General features: G+C 40.8%; 1 protein-coding gene across 6 annotated transcripts in view; it reads right to left on the bottom strand.

Annotated features, from left to right (window-relative positions):
• PAM (peptidylglycine alpha-amidating monooxygenase) overlaps positions 1 to 18,713 on the bottom strand; it is a 342,095-nt gene that overhangs the window by 52,593 nt on the left and 270,789 nt on the right. For 4 of the 6 annotated variants that reach the window (XM_089313069.1, XM_051853950.3, XM_051853951.3 and 1 more), the window contains 2 exons: positions 17,652 to 17,836; positions 16,503 to 16,574 (listed from right to left, as the gene is read on the bottom strand). In XM_089313069.1, the coding sequence (XP_089169195.1) occupies positions 16,503 to 16,574; positions 17,652 to 17,836 (257 nt within the window). Of the gene's footprint in view, positions 1 to 3,333; positions 3,658 to 16,502; positions 16,575 to 17,651; positions 17,837 to 18,713 lie in introns of all 6 variants that reach the window. The other 2 variants (XM_051853946.3, XM_051853949.3) reach the window with 1 other exon arrangement.

The following is an 18,713-nucleotide window of genomic DNA, read 5'->3' as shown; positions in this document are numbered from 1 at the left end:
AGGTGTACCTTGCAAGTATAAAGTCTGAATTTTAAATTCAGACTCTGTAAACTCATTCAAATAAATTTATTTTTCTCGGCTTTGGTCTCTTCATTTGAAAATTAATAATAGGTTTCAAAGATATCTGAAATGAGTGCAGCTATAATATTAAGCAACACATTTTTGTTTTACTAATAATCTTACATAAAATGTTGCTTTCTTCTTTGCAGCTGATACAATTCCTCTAGAAAAGCAGGCATTTAGGGAGATAGTCAATTGCTATAGACTATGAATGCCCAGTGTCAGCTTTGCCTGGAGTAGACAGGTTATGAGAGACACAACAGTAGATTGGCCACCAAATTCATTCCCATGCCTTGAGAAATATACATGGATTAGGGGCTGGCACTGTGTCGCAGTGGGTTAAAGCTCTGGCTTGCAGTGCCAGCATACCATATAGGCACTGGTTCAAGTCCTGCCTGCTGCACTTCCAATCCATCTCTGCTATGGCCTGGGAAAGCAGAAGATGGCCCAAGTCCTTGGGCCTCTGCACCCACAAGGGAGACCTGGAAGAAGCTCCTGGCTTCTGGCTTCAGATCAGCTCAGCTCTGGTCGATGTGGCCTTCTGGGGAGTGAACCAGCAAATGGAAGACCCCTCTCTATAACTGTCTTTCAAATAAGTAAAATAAATCTTAAGAAATATACACGGATTAGACTACTGCAGTATCTTATTAGGGCGCAAATGCTAATCACATTCTACTTTCTTTTTTGTAAAATGGAAGTTTCCTGAGAAGGGTTCATCCACTGGTTTATCCAGCAATGACACAGCTGAAGTTCAATGCCACATTGTGTGCTACTAAACAGTGAAAGACAATTCAGAAAATTGGGGGCCTGCGCCACGACTCAATAGGCTAATCCTCTGCCTGCAGCGCCGGCACTCTGAGTTCTAGTCCTGGTCGGGGCGCCGGATTCTGTCACGGTTGCCCCTCTTCCAGTCTAGCTCTCTGCTGTGGCCCAGGAGTGCAGTGGAGGATGGCCCAAGTGCTTGGGCTCTGCACCCGCATGGGAGACCAGGAGAGGCACCTGGCTCCTGGCTTTGGATCAGCGTGGTGTGCCGGCCGCAGTGCACCGGCCACAGTGCACCGGGCGCGGTGGCCATTGGAGGGTGAACCAATGGTAAAAGGAAGACCTTTCTCTCTGTCTCTCTCTCACTGTCCACTTTGCCTTGTCAAAAAAAAAATGCATTTTCAGTGGTGGCACGATGGCTTAAAACTGCAGCAAAGCATAATGGAGCAGGGGATTAAGTCCAGCTGCTCCAGTTCTGATCCAGCTCCCTGCTAAGGCACCTCTGAAAACTGCAACAGATAGCCTAAGTACTTGGGTCCCAGCCACCCTTGTTGGAGACCAGGATGGAGTTCCAGGCTCTTCATTTCAGCCTGGCCCAGCCCCAGACTTTATGGCCAGCAAGCCAGCGGATGGAAGATCCTCTCTCTCTCCCTCTCCCTGCCTTTCAAATAAATAAATCTTTAAGAACAACAAAAGAAGAAAATGTGTTTGGGAAATGGTTTGCCTAAATAGGAGTTTTGTCTTTTTGCATTCAAATTTGTAAAGGTTTTAGAATTCAAGTAGTGAAATAGGATTAAAGGGAGTCATTTCAGAAAGGAAATACATGTGCATTTCCTCTCTACAATCAGGATGTGTGCAGGAGGCTTCTGTGACTCATCATTTAATTCACTCCAGTGACATTCACCTACTTCTTAAGAAGAAAGGAAACTTCGAAAACCTGATGCCAGAGAAACATTCTTCTCCTGACCACTGGCATTTGTATGAGGACCCAGGAAATTTGGCAAGTAAATGCATCTCAGGTATTTTAAGGATTTCCTTCTGAGAGAAACTAAGTGGGTTTCAGGAATGCGATGCCTAGAGTCCATCTTTGACTCTTACACTGACAGGTATGATGCCCATAGATGATTACGACAGCATTTAAAGCAAGAGTAACACAAGTCAGGGAAAAAAGGCCCTGCAACTCTAGCATCCCACACATCTCACCAAAGAGGCCCTTTTGCCGTTCACATTCCCATGTTGTCTGCCTTACAGTTTACTGTCCTTAATATAGAGGCCCAGACAGACAATTCAGTGTGTTGATGAGACGGACAGGGGCATGAAAAAGTGCAGACTTCTGGGAACCGTAGTCTGAGTTGTCCAATTCAGTTGTTCTTCGACAGGATTCAGGAGTCTAGATTTTTCTTAAGCACTCTAGGTGATTTTCAGGTAAAGGTATCCAGGGACCACCTCTTAAGAAACAGTTTTAGAATAAATCAGAGCAGGGCTGATCCTGTTTAAATACCAAGAGTTAAAAATCGAGGTTCCAGTTAACATCTCCTAGCGATGGGAAGGCCAGTCCCAGCAGATAATGCTGCAGCTTCCGCGTGAGCAAAAGGCACCGCATGCTAATTTTTTTTTCAATTATAAATAAAAATCAGCTGGGTGTTGAATAATTTATAGCTTCCTGCAAAGCTGAATTTGAAAACATCAAGCTGGCAGCCTGTGCCACTGCAGGCCCGCACGGACAGCTGCCACACACACACAACCGTTATTTTTCTGGGGATCGTCTCCGCACGCTGCATTATCTGGCCTTCCACATTAGCGAGGAACATGCACGGTCAATATCACGGAGGCCACGCACAATTAAAGACAAAGATGAGGCATCCATAGCTTGCTGGCACAGAAACCTGAAGGGAATAAAGTACTGTCCTCTAATTACGGAAGCCAATCTGGTTAGGAATAAAGATAAATCTCATCGTTATCAACTTGCTGGAGGTCCCTTCAGAAATAAATACTCAACTTTCCAATTAAGATTGTACTGATAATGGGGCTTAAGAAATCAAAGACATATAAATGGTTGGTTACATTTTCCAAGTCAGTTGGATGAGCATGTTCAAAGTGTGAAATTCCTTTCAGAGGAATTTAATCACCTTAAAAGAAGATAGTATATAGTCACTTCACACACTAGGACCTGACATATCAGGTTTTGGATTTTCATTTGCTTTCCATTGAGCAAAATGGAAAAACATTGATTTGGTCAGGATTTGATATTCCGAGTTTCACATGCCAGTCTGTCCAAAATGATCCAAACAGGTTGGGTCATTGGAGTTCTAGCTCATCCACTGAACAGAACCGAATTTAGGTTGTATGTTGTCTGTGTGAACCAGATAGTAACTCAAATCTGAGTAATACTTTTGTGAATAGTATCTTTGCAATTTTTTTTCACCCATTAAATTTTATTCCCTTCAGATTTTGCTAATGTGGATTGTAGCATTCAACATTTTATTCTCTCCAAAGAAACCCTGAACGCACCTCCTGTGTTTTCCTGTTCCCGGGCGCCTTCAGCAGGTAGGGGCTGCTGCAATGAGAACACTCTGCTCTCTGCTGGCCTCAAGGTAGGCTCTAGTCTGTGGAATTTGTGAATTCTGTCTCTGATGAGAATAGCATTTCCCCTCTCCTCACGCTCTGCGCTCGCTCTGGCCTCAGCCCCACCGAGATCCTTTTTCTGGACTACGTTTGCAATCTCAGCTACCAGGTCTGACTCTGGTTCTGCCTTTTCTGTAGGATTGTATTTGTGCACATGAACAACGTCTTCCCTTTCTCCTAGCAGCTTGGAAAGTAGTGAATAGAAATCACCTGCGGGGAGGAAAAAAAGGAGAAGAGAGAAGAAGGTAGAGGGTTTGTCAGATTGCAACATCTGTAAAATGTGGTGCCTTAACAATATCATCTCCTGATTCTTCAATAATGAGTGAGAGAAGGATGGTCTCAGACATTTAAGCATAGGAGGAAAAAAATAGAGAACTCCCAGAACCATGCAAGAACTGATCTTTCCATTCTATTTTTTTCTGCCAAAATTCTGTAGTGCCCTCATGTACTCTCAACAGAGGTACAAACCTGCTTTTCTCAGCCAAGCTCAAAAGCAGCTCCCAGCTCTTTCTTTCCTCACCCTAGTCCACGTGCTGTTACTGAAGAAATCACTTATGACAATGGAGTCCTTTTGAAAGTTTAATTACAGTTATGGCACCATCAGAAAGCATTTATAAAACCTTTTCGCATGACCATCAGGAAATAAAAATAACTGGCTTAGCCAGGCTACATCTGTTAAAGAATATATGATTACGAAATTGGTGCAAAGGGATACAAAGTCCTTCCAAAATGATGCTCAGAGATTCTATCATGTTTGCAAATAGTCTTGGCTTAACGATTCCAAGTAGGTTTTCAATTCTTGCCCATGAAATCAGTTTATCCCAGGTGAAATCTTCAATCATAAAATAATTACCAGATAATAGGACCGACCTCAGTAAAATGCACAAAGCAAATTATAACTCAACCAAATCAGTGAGGCCACACTGGCATTCTGCCTCACAGAAGAAAAATTAATTCATTACTGCTAAATTCTCCTGCCCCCAACAGTAAACATAAATACTTTAATGTGCTTGTATGATGAGACATTTTATATAGAAAACAGAATACAAGACTATTTCAGGGAGAGATTAAAAAAAAAAAAACCCAGAATTTGAAAACCTGAATCCACACCATCAGGCTAATATAGATGGCAAACACAGCCTTGGACAGATGATTCAGGTTTGTTAGTAAAAATCTTAAAAGCTGTGATTAAAAATCCAAAAGCAGACCAGTCCAGTTCCTTTGAAATAATCATGCAAAACTGTCATGTGGTAGGGGGAGCACAAACCCTTAAAGCAATGGATAACCTTTGGGGGCACACATGTTGCACTCTGTGAGAACACAGCTTCAGAGTGGGATCTCTACAAATGTCTCCTGACATGTGTGAGACCACTAGATGGCTACCTCTTACACTCTTATGCTCCCACTACAGCGATTTTGTGTCTCTTCCAGTGTCCTGGATATACAGATGCCTGAGATATTAAATGTTGTCCTGAGCCACGTTAAGATATTTAGGTCGATGATGTTGTGGCGCGGTGAGTTAAGCTGCTGCCTGCGACGCCGCCATCCCATGTGAGAGCTGGTTTGGGTCCGGCTGCTTCATTTCTGATCCAGCTCCCTGCTAATGCACCTGGGAAAGCAGCGGAAGATGGCCCAAGTACTTGGAACCCTGCTTACAAACTGGGAGACCAGGATGGTTTTCCAGGCTCCTGGCTTCTCCCTGGTCCAGCCTCGGTTGTTATCATTTTGGCAGTGAGCCAGCAGATGGAATATTACTGTATGTGTGTGTGTGTGTGTGTGTAACTCTGCCTTTCTAATAAATAAAAGAACCTTTTAAAAAATCTTAGGAAATATATCTAATGGGTATAATGGGTAGAGTAGAACATAAATGGAACAAGTTGGGTGGTTTGGAATTTTTGTTCTGGCTACATTGAATTTCTACTTCCTTGAGTGTCAGCTCTAAGATTTTGTTTCTCCTTCCTGAACCACTCTCTCCCCTCCAGTCAACTAACTCAAATTCTAAATCTTGGGCATCAATTACATCCAAAAAACCATCCTTGACAATTCAAATTAGGGGGGTCTTTGCCATGTGTACCTACATCACTCTGGTCTTTCACTGTACTGTAACAGTCCAAATTCTGCTCTGTATTTCACACTTGTGTTTAAATACAACTCTATGCAGTAGCTACACTGTGCCTGTATCTAAGTCACATAACCTTACAAAGATAGATTTAGAAAATACCCATTCCAGGCATATCATAAAGCAGCCATTGCTAAATTGTAGCTATTATAGTTACTAACTAAAAAAAAACTTTTTTTTAACTTTTAATTAATGAATATAAATTTCCAAAGTACAGCTTATGGATTACAATGGCTTCTCCCCCATAACTTCCCTCCCACCCGCAACCCTCCCCTTTCCCGCTCCCTCTCCCCTTCCATTCACATCGATTCATTTTCAATTCTTAAAAAGACAAACTTTAATTGCAACAAACATCTGCTCCAACTAGGATTTAGTTAAAAAATTTTAGATCAATTTTTATGTCCTACTCGAGTATGGAGGATTTCATAAAGAAAAAAAAAAGGTCCTTTTGATGTTTACAGCCCTCAGCAAGTCTCTATGATTGCAATACAAGGATTCTTCATAAAGTCTGTAGAAAGGGGCTGGCATTGTGGTTTAGTAGGCAAAGTCACATATCCCATATGGACATTCCACTTCTGATCTAGCTCCTGCTAATGCACCTGGGAAGGCAGTGGAAGATGGCTCAAGTGCTTGGGCCCCTGCATCCTCGTGGGAGACCAGGAGTAAGCTTCGTGTTCCAGGCTTTAGATTGGCTCAGCTCTGGTCTTTGTGGCTATTTGGGGAGTGAACTAGAGGATGGAAGATCTCTCTCTCTCTCCATCTGTCTGTCCCTCTCTCTTTCTCTCTGTAACTCTGCCTTTCAAATAAATAAATCTTTAAAAAAAAGTTTGTGGAAATGTGTAGTATAAAATCTTGATGTGTGATTTCACTTTTTCCCACCAAAATAAACTCACGATTCTACTTATCCCTGAACTTTTTGAAGTCCCCACATAGAAACCTGTTTCCTGGCTTTTCTAAAGGAAGCTATATCTTCATTTTATTTTGTAAAGTCTATTTGTAGAGTAAGGACTTTCCCTACTCCAGTGTTCTGAGTGCAGGTCTTCCAGACCTTGCACCCCACAGGCCTCTCCTATCTGCACTCTTTTCTGACACAACGTCTCTACCACAGGCTGGAGGGGTGGACAGGGTCTCCTCTGACACAGCGCCATCCTCCCTGTTCCTTTACAAGTCAGACATCTGTCCTAGTGGGCAAGATGCCTGTTAGGATGCTCTCCTTCCATACCAGAGTGCCGGAGTGAGATACCCATTGGGACCCCTGACCCCAACTTCCTGCCAGCGCAGATCCTGGGAGGGAGCAGTGATGGCTCAAGCAGTTGCTTCCTGCCACCCATGTGGGAGACATGGATTGAGTTCCCAGCACCAGTCTGTTTGGAGCATTTGGGGAGTGATCCAGGGGATGGGAACTTTCTGTCTCCCAAGTAAATGAACTTTTTGAAAAAAGTTTCAACACTCTCCCAAGGAACAGTCAGTGGTAAGGAAGATAGCCTATTTCTGCACAGTCCAACAATTTAGTCACTAGAAACGTGGGATTCTTGAATACTTAATTGTGGCAAGTGTGACTGAGGAACTCAGTTTTCAATTTCACTTACTTTTATTGATTTTTATTCCCATCTAAGCAGCCACAGGTGGCTAGAACATAGTGCTGGACAATATAGGGCTACTTACTGCTTTATCTTCTTGGTTCTATACATGGAAGGGCACTTGCTTCCACCACCAATGGCTTCTGCCTGAGCTCATCATCGGCCAGAGCCTCCTCTTCCTGACCTGCTGGGGACAGGTAGCTCCCGGCAGCCCCTACCAGAAACTCCCTCCTTTTAAGATCTCCACCCATCATCTTCCCCGTCTGCCCAACATATGAAAATGTAGGCATTTCCTGAGGTCTATGCTGAGTACATTTTCCCCCACAGCTGAGGTTTCTTCCTGTTGAGTGAGCTCAGACCCTCACCCGGGCATCAGCCACGACTTCCAGGCAAATGACTCCCAAATCTGGGGCTCTCTCAGCACGAGTTGTACAGGAAACCCCCTCCAGGAATTTTCCACATGGATGTCTGTATCAGTTTAAAACTGAGCTCTTTAATCTCCTCATACCTGTTTTTTTTTTTTTTCAACACTCTGTCTCTGTGATGACACTGTGTTTTGAATTATTCAATCCAGAAAACTGGATCTGAACAACTCTTACAGTGAATCAGAAAGTCCGACCAATGCTGACTTGTCAGTATCATCTTGCGCTTCCCTCCTCCACCCGTATGCACTTGTGAGCCTTCTCATCCTTGGGTGTCATACTGAAAGACACTTCTCCTACCTCAGAACGGACCCTATCACTGCTCTAGGGGGCAAAATCCATCTAGAATGGTGTTCAGGTGTTCTGCTGGACACTACTTGCAGCTACCTTTTCTTGGCTCTCAGTGTCAACTTGTGTATTTCTGGGTGTTTTTTTTTTTTTTATTACCTACTTCAGTTATGGGACTCCTGCTAAGGTGACTATAGAGTTCATTCCTCAAACTGAGAGAGTTTTGAGATGGAAAAGGGAGTTATTAATATTTACACTAGGCAGAGTTTAGCATAGTCCTGGAAACACTGGGATGCCCGTTACACTATTGCTCACCCAGGTAACATAACAGGAAGTACCTTGTACATAACAACAACAGCAAAAGTTGCTAATACGGTTTTGAGTGTTTAGTATGACCCACTCACTTGGCTGAGTGCTTTATACAGTGGAACACATTTAATCTCAGTGAAATGGTTATTTTTATTGTCCTCATTTCAAATAAACCTAAAGTACAGAACTGGCTTTCACACTGGTAGAAAGTTCAAGTAGGATTCTAGGGAGAAAGTCTGACAATTAACTTTTCTAAGCTGCTCCCTGTACTGGATCTGTGTTCCCCTTTTTTCTGCACTGAACATGAAACTCTTCGTGTGAATTTACCTTATACCTGACAATTTTAGTGTACTTGATTTTTTTTCTTTTAAACTAACTATTTTCTGGTCTCCATGGCTCGGCCTAGTGTTGACCTGAACAAGTTTTTCTTTGTCCTGTCCTGGCCCATCTTCTCCATATTACAACACAAGAATCTTGTAAAAAGAGTCAGTGCATACATACCGTAGCAATCTGCACACAACTGGGCTAGTTTGCTTTGATTCAAAAAGTACAATTTTTTGTTCTCTTCAGGGTCTTCATTTAGGACTGCCACTATACCTTAAGGGTATGATCAAATTGTATAAGATGCTCCAAGAATGGTTTTTGCACATTTCAATTATCTCTGGGAAGGGACAAGTTGCAAGATATAAATGTGATTTTCTATAAAAAATGAAAGCTCTCATCTCTCATTTACTGTCCTCTTTCCTGTGATTAGCACTTTTCCTATAGTGTGAGATTCTCAATGAACCATTCCGGAATGAATAATGAATAACCTGTTAAAAATGTCAGCCCTTGCCTCTGTGTCACTAAAGATAAAATATGTGAGGCCCTGGTAAGTTGCCATTTCTTTTCCCCACTCAAACGCTGATTCTATCTTATAGAATACAGAAATGCTCTAGGTCTTTTAAGTAATTTGATTGTCATGGGTTTGGTATTTGGAAAACACAGCAGTGGTGGGAAGCTAGGTGTTGGGAAAAAGAATGGAGTGAAATCCTTTAAAATGCAAAGCATTACCAGTTAAATTCCAAGTCTGTGCATTGTGTGCTTGTATTAGCTCCCTTATGGCCTGATGAACCTTCTTCTAGTTAGCAAAGGGCCCATTCACCATTACCTGCCATCAGCTTGGAAATTTTTTTAGTTTACTTCCAGAAATATAAGGAAAATAAATTAAGACAGAAGGACATGTGGGAAAACTGTCGTGTAAGGGCTTTTTAAGAAATAAGTAAAATTGTTTTAGATTATTGAATAAAAAATAAATATTGGCAACTTTTTGACAATGAAAAACTTTAATTGTGGCAGGTGTTTTTATTTTTAAAAATGATCAAAACCTATTGATAACACTGAGATGTAAATTCCCATTTCCCATACAAATCACCAGTACTTCATTGCCTCAAACAAACAGCTCCTGTGACTGCTTCTTGCCCTGTGATTTCCTGATACAGGGAGAATACATAGGATGTTCACCAGCAGTTAAGCCACCGATAGAATATGCCAGGTGACCAAGCCAATGAGATTAGAACCAGCCAACACAGCTGATTCAAAAGACAGATAGGAGGGACCGAAAAATGGAGGCTTCTCTTTTTAGATTTTAATATTCTGTTTTATGACTCAGTCATAGACGACTTTCCCCTCTGGTTAAAGTCAATTTGTCTTATTGATTGTTTACTTACTACTTACCCAGATCATTCACTCTCTAGCCTTAGAAGAAAAAAACGCATCACTATGGTGACCAGCTCAGGGATCACAAATGAAATGAACTTTAGTTTTTTTTTTCCTCTTATAGGAGTCATCTGACTGAAAAATCATCAGAACCAGCATTCTTTTTTTTAGACAAATATAAAAAAGAAGAAGATAGGAGAAAACGGCTTTGGCAACTGCTACACACATAGATGATACGGGAAAGCCCAATTGTGTGATAAATGATCATTCACATCTGCCTATCCTGTTATTAGGAAACCGATTCAAACCAGCATTCAGTCAGCTTCCCAGAGCCTTGGGGGGTAGTTAGGATTGTGCTTGATAGATGAGTTCAATAAATAAAGACTTGTGAGCTGCTCATAAATCATAGCAGATAAAGTTTTAGTGAATGGGGAACAAGCAGGAATTGTGCCCTTCTTCAAACTGCGTCAAGGGTGCTTGGAATTAACAGAGAAGATGGAGTGTCCTACTCTGAACAGGGCAAAGAAATACAGATTCTAGCTCCCACATGCAGCCTTCGTTGTACTCTCGCATAAATTGTTTACCCACTGTTCCTTCAGCAAGTTTTTATAGCAGATCACTGCATTTTTAACTTGCAGCCCTGTTCCCTTGATTCTGATAATTTGATACAACATGCCAATGGCAATTTGTTTTTGTTGGCATAAAACCACTGTGAAATTACACTGTTTCACAGAAGGTGTCTGAAGACCTTTAACTATCTGAGGTCATGGAGTGTTTTCCCTCTACAAATTGTGTTTTTGTCATATTCTCCCTGCCTTGGGAATAGAGTACTTGGGCTGACCTTTGAGAAGAAAGATTGATGATATGGGGGCACAAAGACTACAATGAGAAGAGTTTGGAGCAAACTGAATAAAACATGTTAAAGGCCCTTTCTGCAGCAAAAGAAATGTCCAGAGCATAATGTACAATAATAAGGACACACCAGTATTGTAGATTTCGACTTTCAATTCTGCCTTGAGCTTTTTAAGACACTGGGTCTTCCCAACACAACCAACATAAATTTCAATACCACATCTGTACTCCCAATTTAAAGGAAAACACTCGAATTCAGAACTCCTAAATGCAGTTGAGTAGACTTTTGCTTGTATCTGGTAATTTTAGTTTCAGCTTACATTCCTTGTCTAAGTAATGTTAATAGAAAGCTCAAATGATAATTTTGGTATAGTGAACATACATGAGAAATCATCATGCATAAGAAATTAAGAAAACTTAGAAAGCATGTGCTAGTTTCCTACAAATGCCACTCACTATACATATGTGAACAAAATGCATGTGTGTGTGCTTGTGTGTGTGTGTGTGTGAGTCTATCTACTATGGAGGACCTCTATGTCATCCTCCTCATGCTGTACAGTCTCAGAATTCATTTCCTCCACCCAGAATCACTGTCTCATCAGTCCTATTGTTTAATTTACTATGCTTATTACTCATACAGGTAATATTTCACTCATCTTATTTTTAAATGTTGGTGACATTTTGGGTTTGTTTTGAGCAGACATCAGTGATTTCCTGCATAGAGGCAGACATAATCAACTCATTCACAGATAAGCTCACCTACATGCAAACAGGTGATTTTCAAATCAGTATGGACAGGAATATACATATTATGTGGCCATTTAAAATCATTCTTATGGCCGGTACTGCGCCTCACTTGGCTAATCCTCTGCCTGCAGTGCCGGCACCCCGGGTTCTAGTCCCAGTTGGGACACCGGATTCTGTCCCAGTTGCTCCTCTTCCAGTCCAGCTCTCTGCTGTGGCTCGGGAGGGCAGTGAAGGATGGCCCAGGTGCTTGGGCCCTGCACCCACATAGGAGACCAGGAGGAAGCTCCTGGCTCCTGGCTTTGGCGCAGTGCGCCAGCCGTAGTGGTCATTTTGGGGGGTGAACCAATGGAAAAGGAAGACCTTTCTCTCTGTCTCTCTCTCTCTCACTGTCTAACTCTGCCTGTCAAAAAAAAAAAAAATCATTCTTGCAACATTTTTACAATTGGAAGAAGTACTTAAGATACAATGTTTTTTAAAATGGGGTATATAACTGCATATTCAGTGTGATCTAGAAATGTTACAATAAGCTTCATATGTATATATCTAAAATATCTGTATAACATATATTCCATACACAGGTACACATATTTCTGTATATACATGTATCTGGAGGTGAGGGTGATTTTTATTTGTCACTTCATGCTTCGTATAATTTCTACATATTCTATAATAAATGAGAATAATTAAAAATGAATATTGAAAAATCAACATTATTTTTAAAAAATCCCTATGGGTTTAATTAAAGCCTCATTAAACTACTTTCCATTCTTGCATGATCCAGGAAAATTTGGTAGGTAAAACTGTCATATAATGATGTTTCATTGGTGTCTCTGCAATTCTGTCTTTTGAACTAGACACCGAGATACACTTGCCTTACACCATATTTTGTTCTAGGAATAGCAGACATAGATAGTGATGCTGCAGAAGGTTTGTGTGTTGTAAGGACAGGCTGAAGCAATACCACAAGGATGTCTCTTTAAATGCCAGATAATGTCCAATCAAGATAAATATTCCAGCAAAAACACTGATAGCTAGCAATTTTAGTGATATGGTTTCCAAAGAAAATAAAATATTTATATTTCTCCTGGAGAAACAGAGTATTAGATCAAGTTGCGTTGCAAAGGTCATTGCCTTTCTTTTCATTTTTTTTCTCTTTGTTGGAAATATCTCTGACTTCTTGTCCATCTGGGCACAGCTATGTTTCTTTGTTTCAGTCCTCGGAATGCATCTCTTCTTTCTTCTCTTTTTTACTGTCTAAGAAAGGTCACCCCTTATTTCTAACATAGAATTTATTACATATCTTGACCTTTATATTGCTGCAGCTTTCCAGGATATTAATATAGGCAGTGAAAGAAATACAGATGCAGAATTTGTACTATCTAAGTAGAACTATCCATAACACGTGAGAAATATCTGTGCCCACTGATGGGTTCAGAGTTTGCCTTTGTGTACAGTATCTTTGTATGTGCTAAGTCTTTTCCTATTACACAACTGTTCTGTTTCTATAAGGAGTCTGGGGCCAACGTAGCTGGTATCTGCTAACCTGCAGCTAGCACAACTGACATAAGCAGGATTTTATCTATGAGGAGTCTTCAAAAAGTTCATGGACAATGCACAGTATTAAAACACTATGGGGCCGGCGCCGCGGCTCACTAGGCTAATCCTCCGCCTAGCGGCGCCGGCACACCGGGTTCTAGTCCCGGTCGGGGCGCCGGATTCTGTCCCGGTTGCCCCTCTTCCAGGCCAGCCCTCTGCTGTGGCCAGGGAGTGCAGTGGAGGATGGCCCAGGTGCTTGGGCCCTGCACCCCATGGGAGACCAGGAAAAGCACCTGGCTCCTGGCTCCTGCCATCGGATCAGCGCGGTGCGCCGGCCGCAGCGCGCCGGCCGCGGCGGCCATTGGAGGGTGAACCAACGGCAAAGGAAGACCTTTCTCTCTGTCTCTCTCTCTCACTGTCCACTCTGCCTGTCAAAAAAAAAAAAAAAAAAAAAAAAACACTATGAATGGATGTCAAGGATTTTGCAACAAAACAAATTTATCTTGTAACTTTTTTTCCATGAAATTTTTGAAGTCCCCTTATTTGGGGGCAAAAAATATTAAAAGAATGGATATAATCTGAAGGAATGCATGAGTATAAATTGTTTTGGCTAGAAAACCAAAATAAGGCAAAGGGTTAGATTTCAGGGCTTACTTTAAAAATTAACATACATGGTATAATTTATCTGAATAATTAGAGCCCTCCTATTAGCTCCTTGGTCAACCTGACTCCCCAGGGAATGAATACAAATAGACACTTTGTGCAAACAAACATCTCTGGGAGAGGAATACTGTTTCAGTAATGAGTAGATTTGCCCGCATATTTTAAGGAGACAGATTGATCTCATTAGTACATCAAATGAACTATCTGTACAAAGGCACAATTGGTTTGCTTTTGTATCTCTCTAAATTCTAAGCCAGTGGTCTCCAGAGACCAGTAGGGTAATACACAGACTATGCTGGACTTTGAAAGGGCTCTGGTGTGGGGCTGTTTTCATATAACCCAGGAGGTAACATGTTGATGGACCCAGCAATTTCAACCTGATTTTCTACAATGTGAAAATGAGTTAGAATAGTACTTTTTTCCTTTCCAAGTTATATTACTTTCTTCAGAGTATTCTTATTCTTAAGGAGACAAAAATAGAAACGGAAGGAAAACAATTTCTTCCATGTTCATAGAATTCTTCTCTGGGACTACTAAGAGTTTGGGTACTCTAAAACCCCTGTATATGCTACAAAGTGCAAAATGATAAATAAACTACAAAACACAAAAGTGTTTTAAAGGATTTGGTTTGTAGGTATATGACACATCCTAAAACCTCACACTTGGAAGGAAGAAATTAGACAATGTTTACGACTGCTTTGCTCTCAAAACCCCTGGGTTCTTGAGAGTTGTCAATGACTCCTTTAATTAACTCAACTAATTTCAAAAGGAAAACAGCCCAGCCTCAGTTTCCATAGAAACATTACCATTACCATATTATATGATGGATTTACTAAACGGTGGTCTCATTTCACATTGTGTCATATATGTTGGTATCCGGAGATATATTTTAAGGTGACTCAAATTAGAATATACATTTTGGAGTGTGTACAATGTCAAAATAATTCACTATAAGACATTTCAGTACACTTACAATGAACATGGGTAGTACCACTTTAGGCTGTTATTACTGGCTTCCTCACAAATGCATAAACAGAATTGATACAGCTAGTTTAAATTGGAATCAATAGTCATTCAGTACAAAATCATCTCCTGAGTTTTGACTTAAGACACAAATGAAACAACTTGGGCCAAGCTGAATTTTTTAAAGAGCACTTTGTTGGATGAGATGTTACAGAATACACTCTATCTATTTAGAAGTCTATTTAGATTACAGTTTATTTTATGCTAATTTCAGGGTGCATTTTCCCTGTTTGAAAATCTGGATTCCATAATTTTGTAAATACTATCAGTTTATGAGTGATATCTTAGGGGCTGGTGCTGTAGGGTAGTAGGTTAAGCCTCCACCTGCAGTGCTGGTTCAAGTCCCAGCTGCTCCACTTCCAAACCAGCTCCCTGCTAATGGCCTGGGAAAGCAATGGAAGACGGCTCAAGTACTTAGGAACTTTCACTCACATGGGAGACCCTGAAGAAGCTCCTGGCTCTGGCTTCAGATCAGCCTTGCTCTGGGCCGTTTCGGCCATTTGGGGAGTGACCCAGTGGAAGGAAAACCTTTGTCTGTAACTCTACCTCTCAAATAAATAAATAAATAAAAAATATTTAAAAAAACAAACTAACAGTGATATCCTAGATTTAGCCCTAGTGGAATGTCTTTTGAAGAATTCTAATAGCAGTTTACAATAGGAAACTTCTGTATGTTACCAATAGAAAAATTATATTGCTTAAGTGCTTTATGTTGTCAGAAGTATGCCTGCATTAACATTAAACTAATGTTTAAAAATATATGATTTCTGGCTGGCGCCGCGGCTGAATAGGCTAATCCTCCACCTGCGGTGCTGGTACCCCGGGTTCTAGTCCCGGTCAGGGCGCCAGATTCTGTCCCAGTCGCTCCTCTTCCTGTCCAGCTCTCTGCTGTGGCCCGGGAGTGCAGTGGAGGATGGCCCAAGTGCTTGGGCCCTGCGCCTGCATGGGAGACCAGGAGAAACACCTGGCTCCTGGCTTCGGATCAGCGCGGTGCGCTGGCCACGTTGTGCCAGCCGCAGCAACCATTGGGGGGTGAACCGACAGAAAAAGGAAGACCTTTCTCTCTCTGTCTCTCTCTCTCTCACTGTCCACTCTGCCTGTCAAAAAAAAAAAATATGATTTCTAGGCCCACAATAATTTGATAAGATAACATACTCTAAAGCTAACATAAAACTATCACAAATGACTGGCAAGAAACCAAGTATCAGGAAAATACTTTTTCAGGGCCAGCACGTGACATAGCTCCAAACATTACCACTTCCAATAAATACAACAGAGGCAGAACAATGTTCTCTTAACTTATCAGGTGGTAACAACACAGAGTCATGAACACATAAGGCAGTAATCCCTCCTACCTTGTTGAAGGCAGAGAAGAATGACTTACAGAGGCAAGAAGCAGGTTTAATTCTTAGTTTCTTTTCTCTTGAACCTCAAATATAGTTAATGAACACACCATAAAAAACACACAAGAACTTAAGTGGTAAAAGGTCATTAGATTTCGACAGTGGCCAATTGATGGTTTTTGATGATCACATTTGCACTTACTTATATTATAGAAAAGTTATGATATAAAAATGAAATAAAACAAAGACAGAGAAACCTAATGGGGCTAAATCACACTAATGAATTTTACTTTCAAGGCTAAGATGCAATAATTGACCAATTCCTCATGAATTACGCATTACATAAGAAGAACAATAATATGGGTTGAGGTTGGTATCAAGAAGCCTAAAATATCTCAATAATTTTATAGTTGGCTTGTGCATTTGTACAAAGAATTACTCTTATTAGCTAAACTGCAGGAATAAGCATACATACCCTGGTCTAACACTTGTTCTTCCTCCCGTTTTGGCTGCTGTAGTAATGCTGTCTTATCTTTGTTCTCTGTTTCTGTAATGGACCAAAGAAGTTGAACATAAATTTGCAGCATATATTACACTTTAAATTGTTTATTGGAACTATGCCATCAACATAAAAATATTTTTCAGGGTCTCCTGTTTATTATAGTATTAAAAATTTATATGGTAGAAATACTCTAATTCATAAACTTCCCACCCCACACAGCATAACTACCAGTTATTAGACTTGTGACTTAATAACTATGTCAACTACCCTTTTAGTAATACATAAAGGACACAGAATTTTAAAAATGCATCAACAAAACCACTCATATTTTAAACAATTGGACACAGTGCTATTTCAAAGATATTTTCAGAAATATTTTATAAATATATTAGGATCTATAAATGACCGGATTGCTATGCCAACTTCTCTCATTAAAAACTCGACTAGAATGAAATAAGAAGCTGTTGTGACATTTTAAGTTTGAACTTGCAAAAAAGCTCAATAGTCTCAGCATAGTTCATGCAGTAAAACAGGATGTGGGTTTTGCAGTTTTAATCCAAAGGCACAACAGTCAGTATGACCATCTTGCAGATGGAACAGTGAGTTAAAGAGTAATTTTGAGAAGGAGATCAGAAAATCCAGAACTGGTAATGTCCACAAATCAAGGACTGTTTTTCACTTGAAGAGGCCCATTAAACAGATAATTTAGGCTATGATTGGAGATGATAGCCATTTTTATCGGCAAATTTATAGGCCCTTTAGAACATGCTGCATACATTCATAAACTGTAAATTATTACTGGTTATGGGAGGAATGAGATGGGAAACCAGAAAACATGAATTAATGAAGAAGGTCTGCATTCGCAGGATTGGTCCCATAAGGAATCCGTTTCATCACTGCCAGGGATTTTTCTCCTTTAAGTGTTTTGAAGAGGACATATCAGGGAGGGGCCATAGGATATGAAAGGGGAAAGGGGGAATAAGAATGTGAGTGCACATGCAGTTGTCTGACAGCAGAAGGGAATAAAGATGGCTTTAAATATTAACCACACAGGCAAGTGAGATGCATAAGAAAGCATGAAATACAAAAATCACGTTATTTTACATAAAGCCCCAATTTCACCTTTGTGATGTCCATGCATCATGACCATGTCAGACTTCACAGGAATTGGGATGTTGGCCTCTGGTGGGATCGTTCTGAACATATCTGGGGCTACATTCTGTGTACAGGTCATGAAAGAAACTGCATGCTTGGCTTCCATGTAATACATAATGTATAAGTTGCACATTTCATCACTAGAAGTGCCGCTGCAGGCAAAAAAAAAGAAAAAAGAAAAACAAGTAGATACAATAAACCAACCATTCACATGAAACACATCCTTAATTCAAGAAAAATGCAACCAGTAAATCTGCCAGCAATAGATTCAAAGGTGGAAATATTGCACGTTTAGTTTATTGCTTTCATTAACACCAAAAGCACACTGTTGCCTATGTGTCCGGGGAACGATGGGCTATGATTCTGCAGTCACCCTATGGATAGCAACAAATGCTGCAGGTGGATATGGCACTGAAGTTGCTGAGAGACACTTTCTTTTCTCCTAAATCCTCTCATCTACTTCTTCTTCCATTTGCTAAACCTCATAGATTGGGCAGTTACTTTTCTCATAAATGACCTAATTTTCAACTTAATAGTGGTGAAATTGAGAAAAAGTCAACAGAAACTTGACATCTGCGAGTCTTTAAAAATGGCTTTTCTACTTAACTTCACGAATCTTGGACCTTGTTGCTAAACTGCCTCCTTCCTTGGATCACACTAAGACATCAAATGGCCATGTCCCACATTGAACAGTTGGGTTTCAGTCTGGCTCTGGTCTCTGATGCCAGCTTCCTGCTAATGCAGAGCCTAGGAGGCCATAGTGAGGCCCAAGTAACTGGGTTCCTGCCACCCATGGGAGGGGTCCTGGATTGCATGCGCAGGGCCCTTGGTTTCAGCCTGGCCCAGCCCCAGGTATTGCAGGAGTTTGGAGAGTGAACCAGCAGATGAGAGCACGCTCGGTCTCTCTCTCTCTCTCTCTCTCTCAAATTAACCACAAATATTTTTAACAAGAGTGTAGCTCTGATATCTGTAGTAGGGATGAAAAGAACACCTCAGGACTAAGTCAAAATGAAGTCAGCACTAATCTTT

Source organism: Oryctolagus cuniculus, chromosome 14, assembly GCF_051225735.1.
Source record: "Oryctolagus cuniculus isolate XC-2025 breed Fujian yellow rabbit chromosome 14, ASM5122573v1, whole genome shotgun sequence".
NCBI classification, from domain to species: Eukaryota; Metazoa; Chordata; class Mammalia; order Lagomorpha; family Leporidae; genus Oryctolagus; species Oryctolagus cuniculus.
The sequence above is the reverse complement of the archived record's forward strand: the minus strand, read 5'-3'. Positions and strand labels throughout refer to the sequence as shown.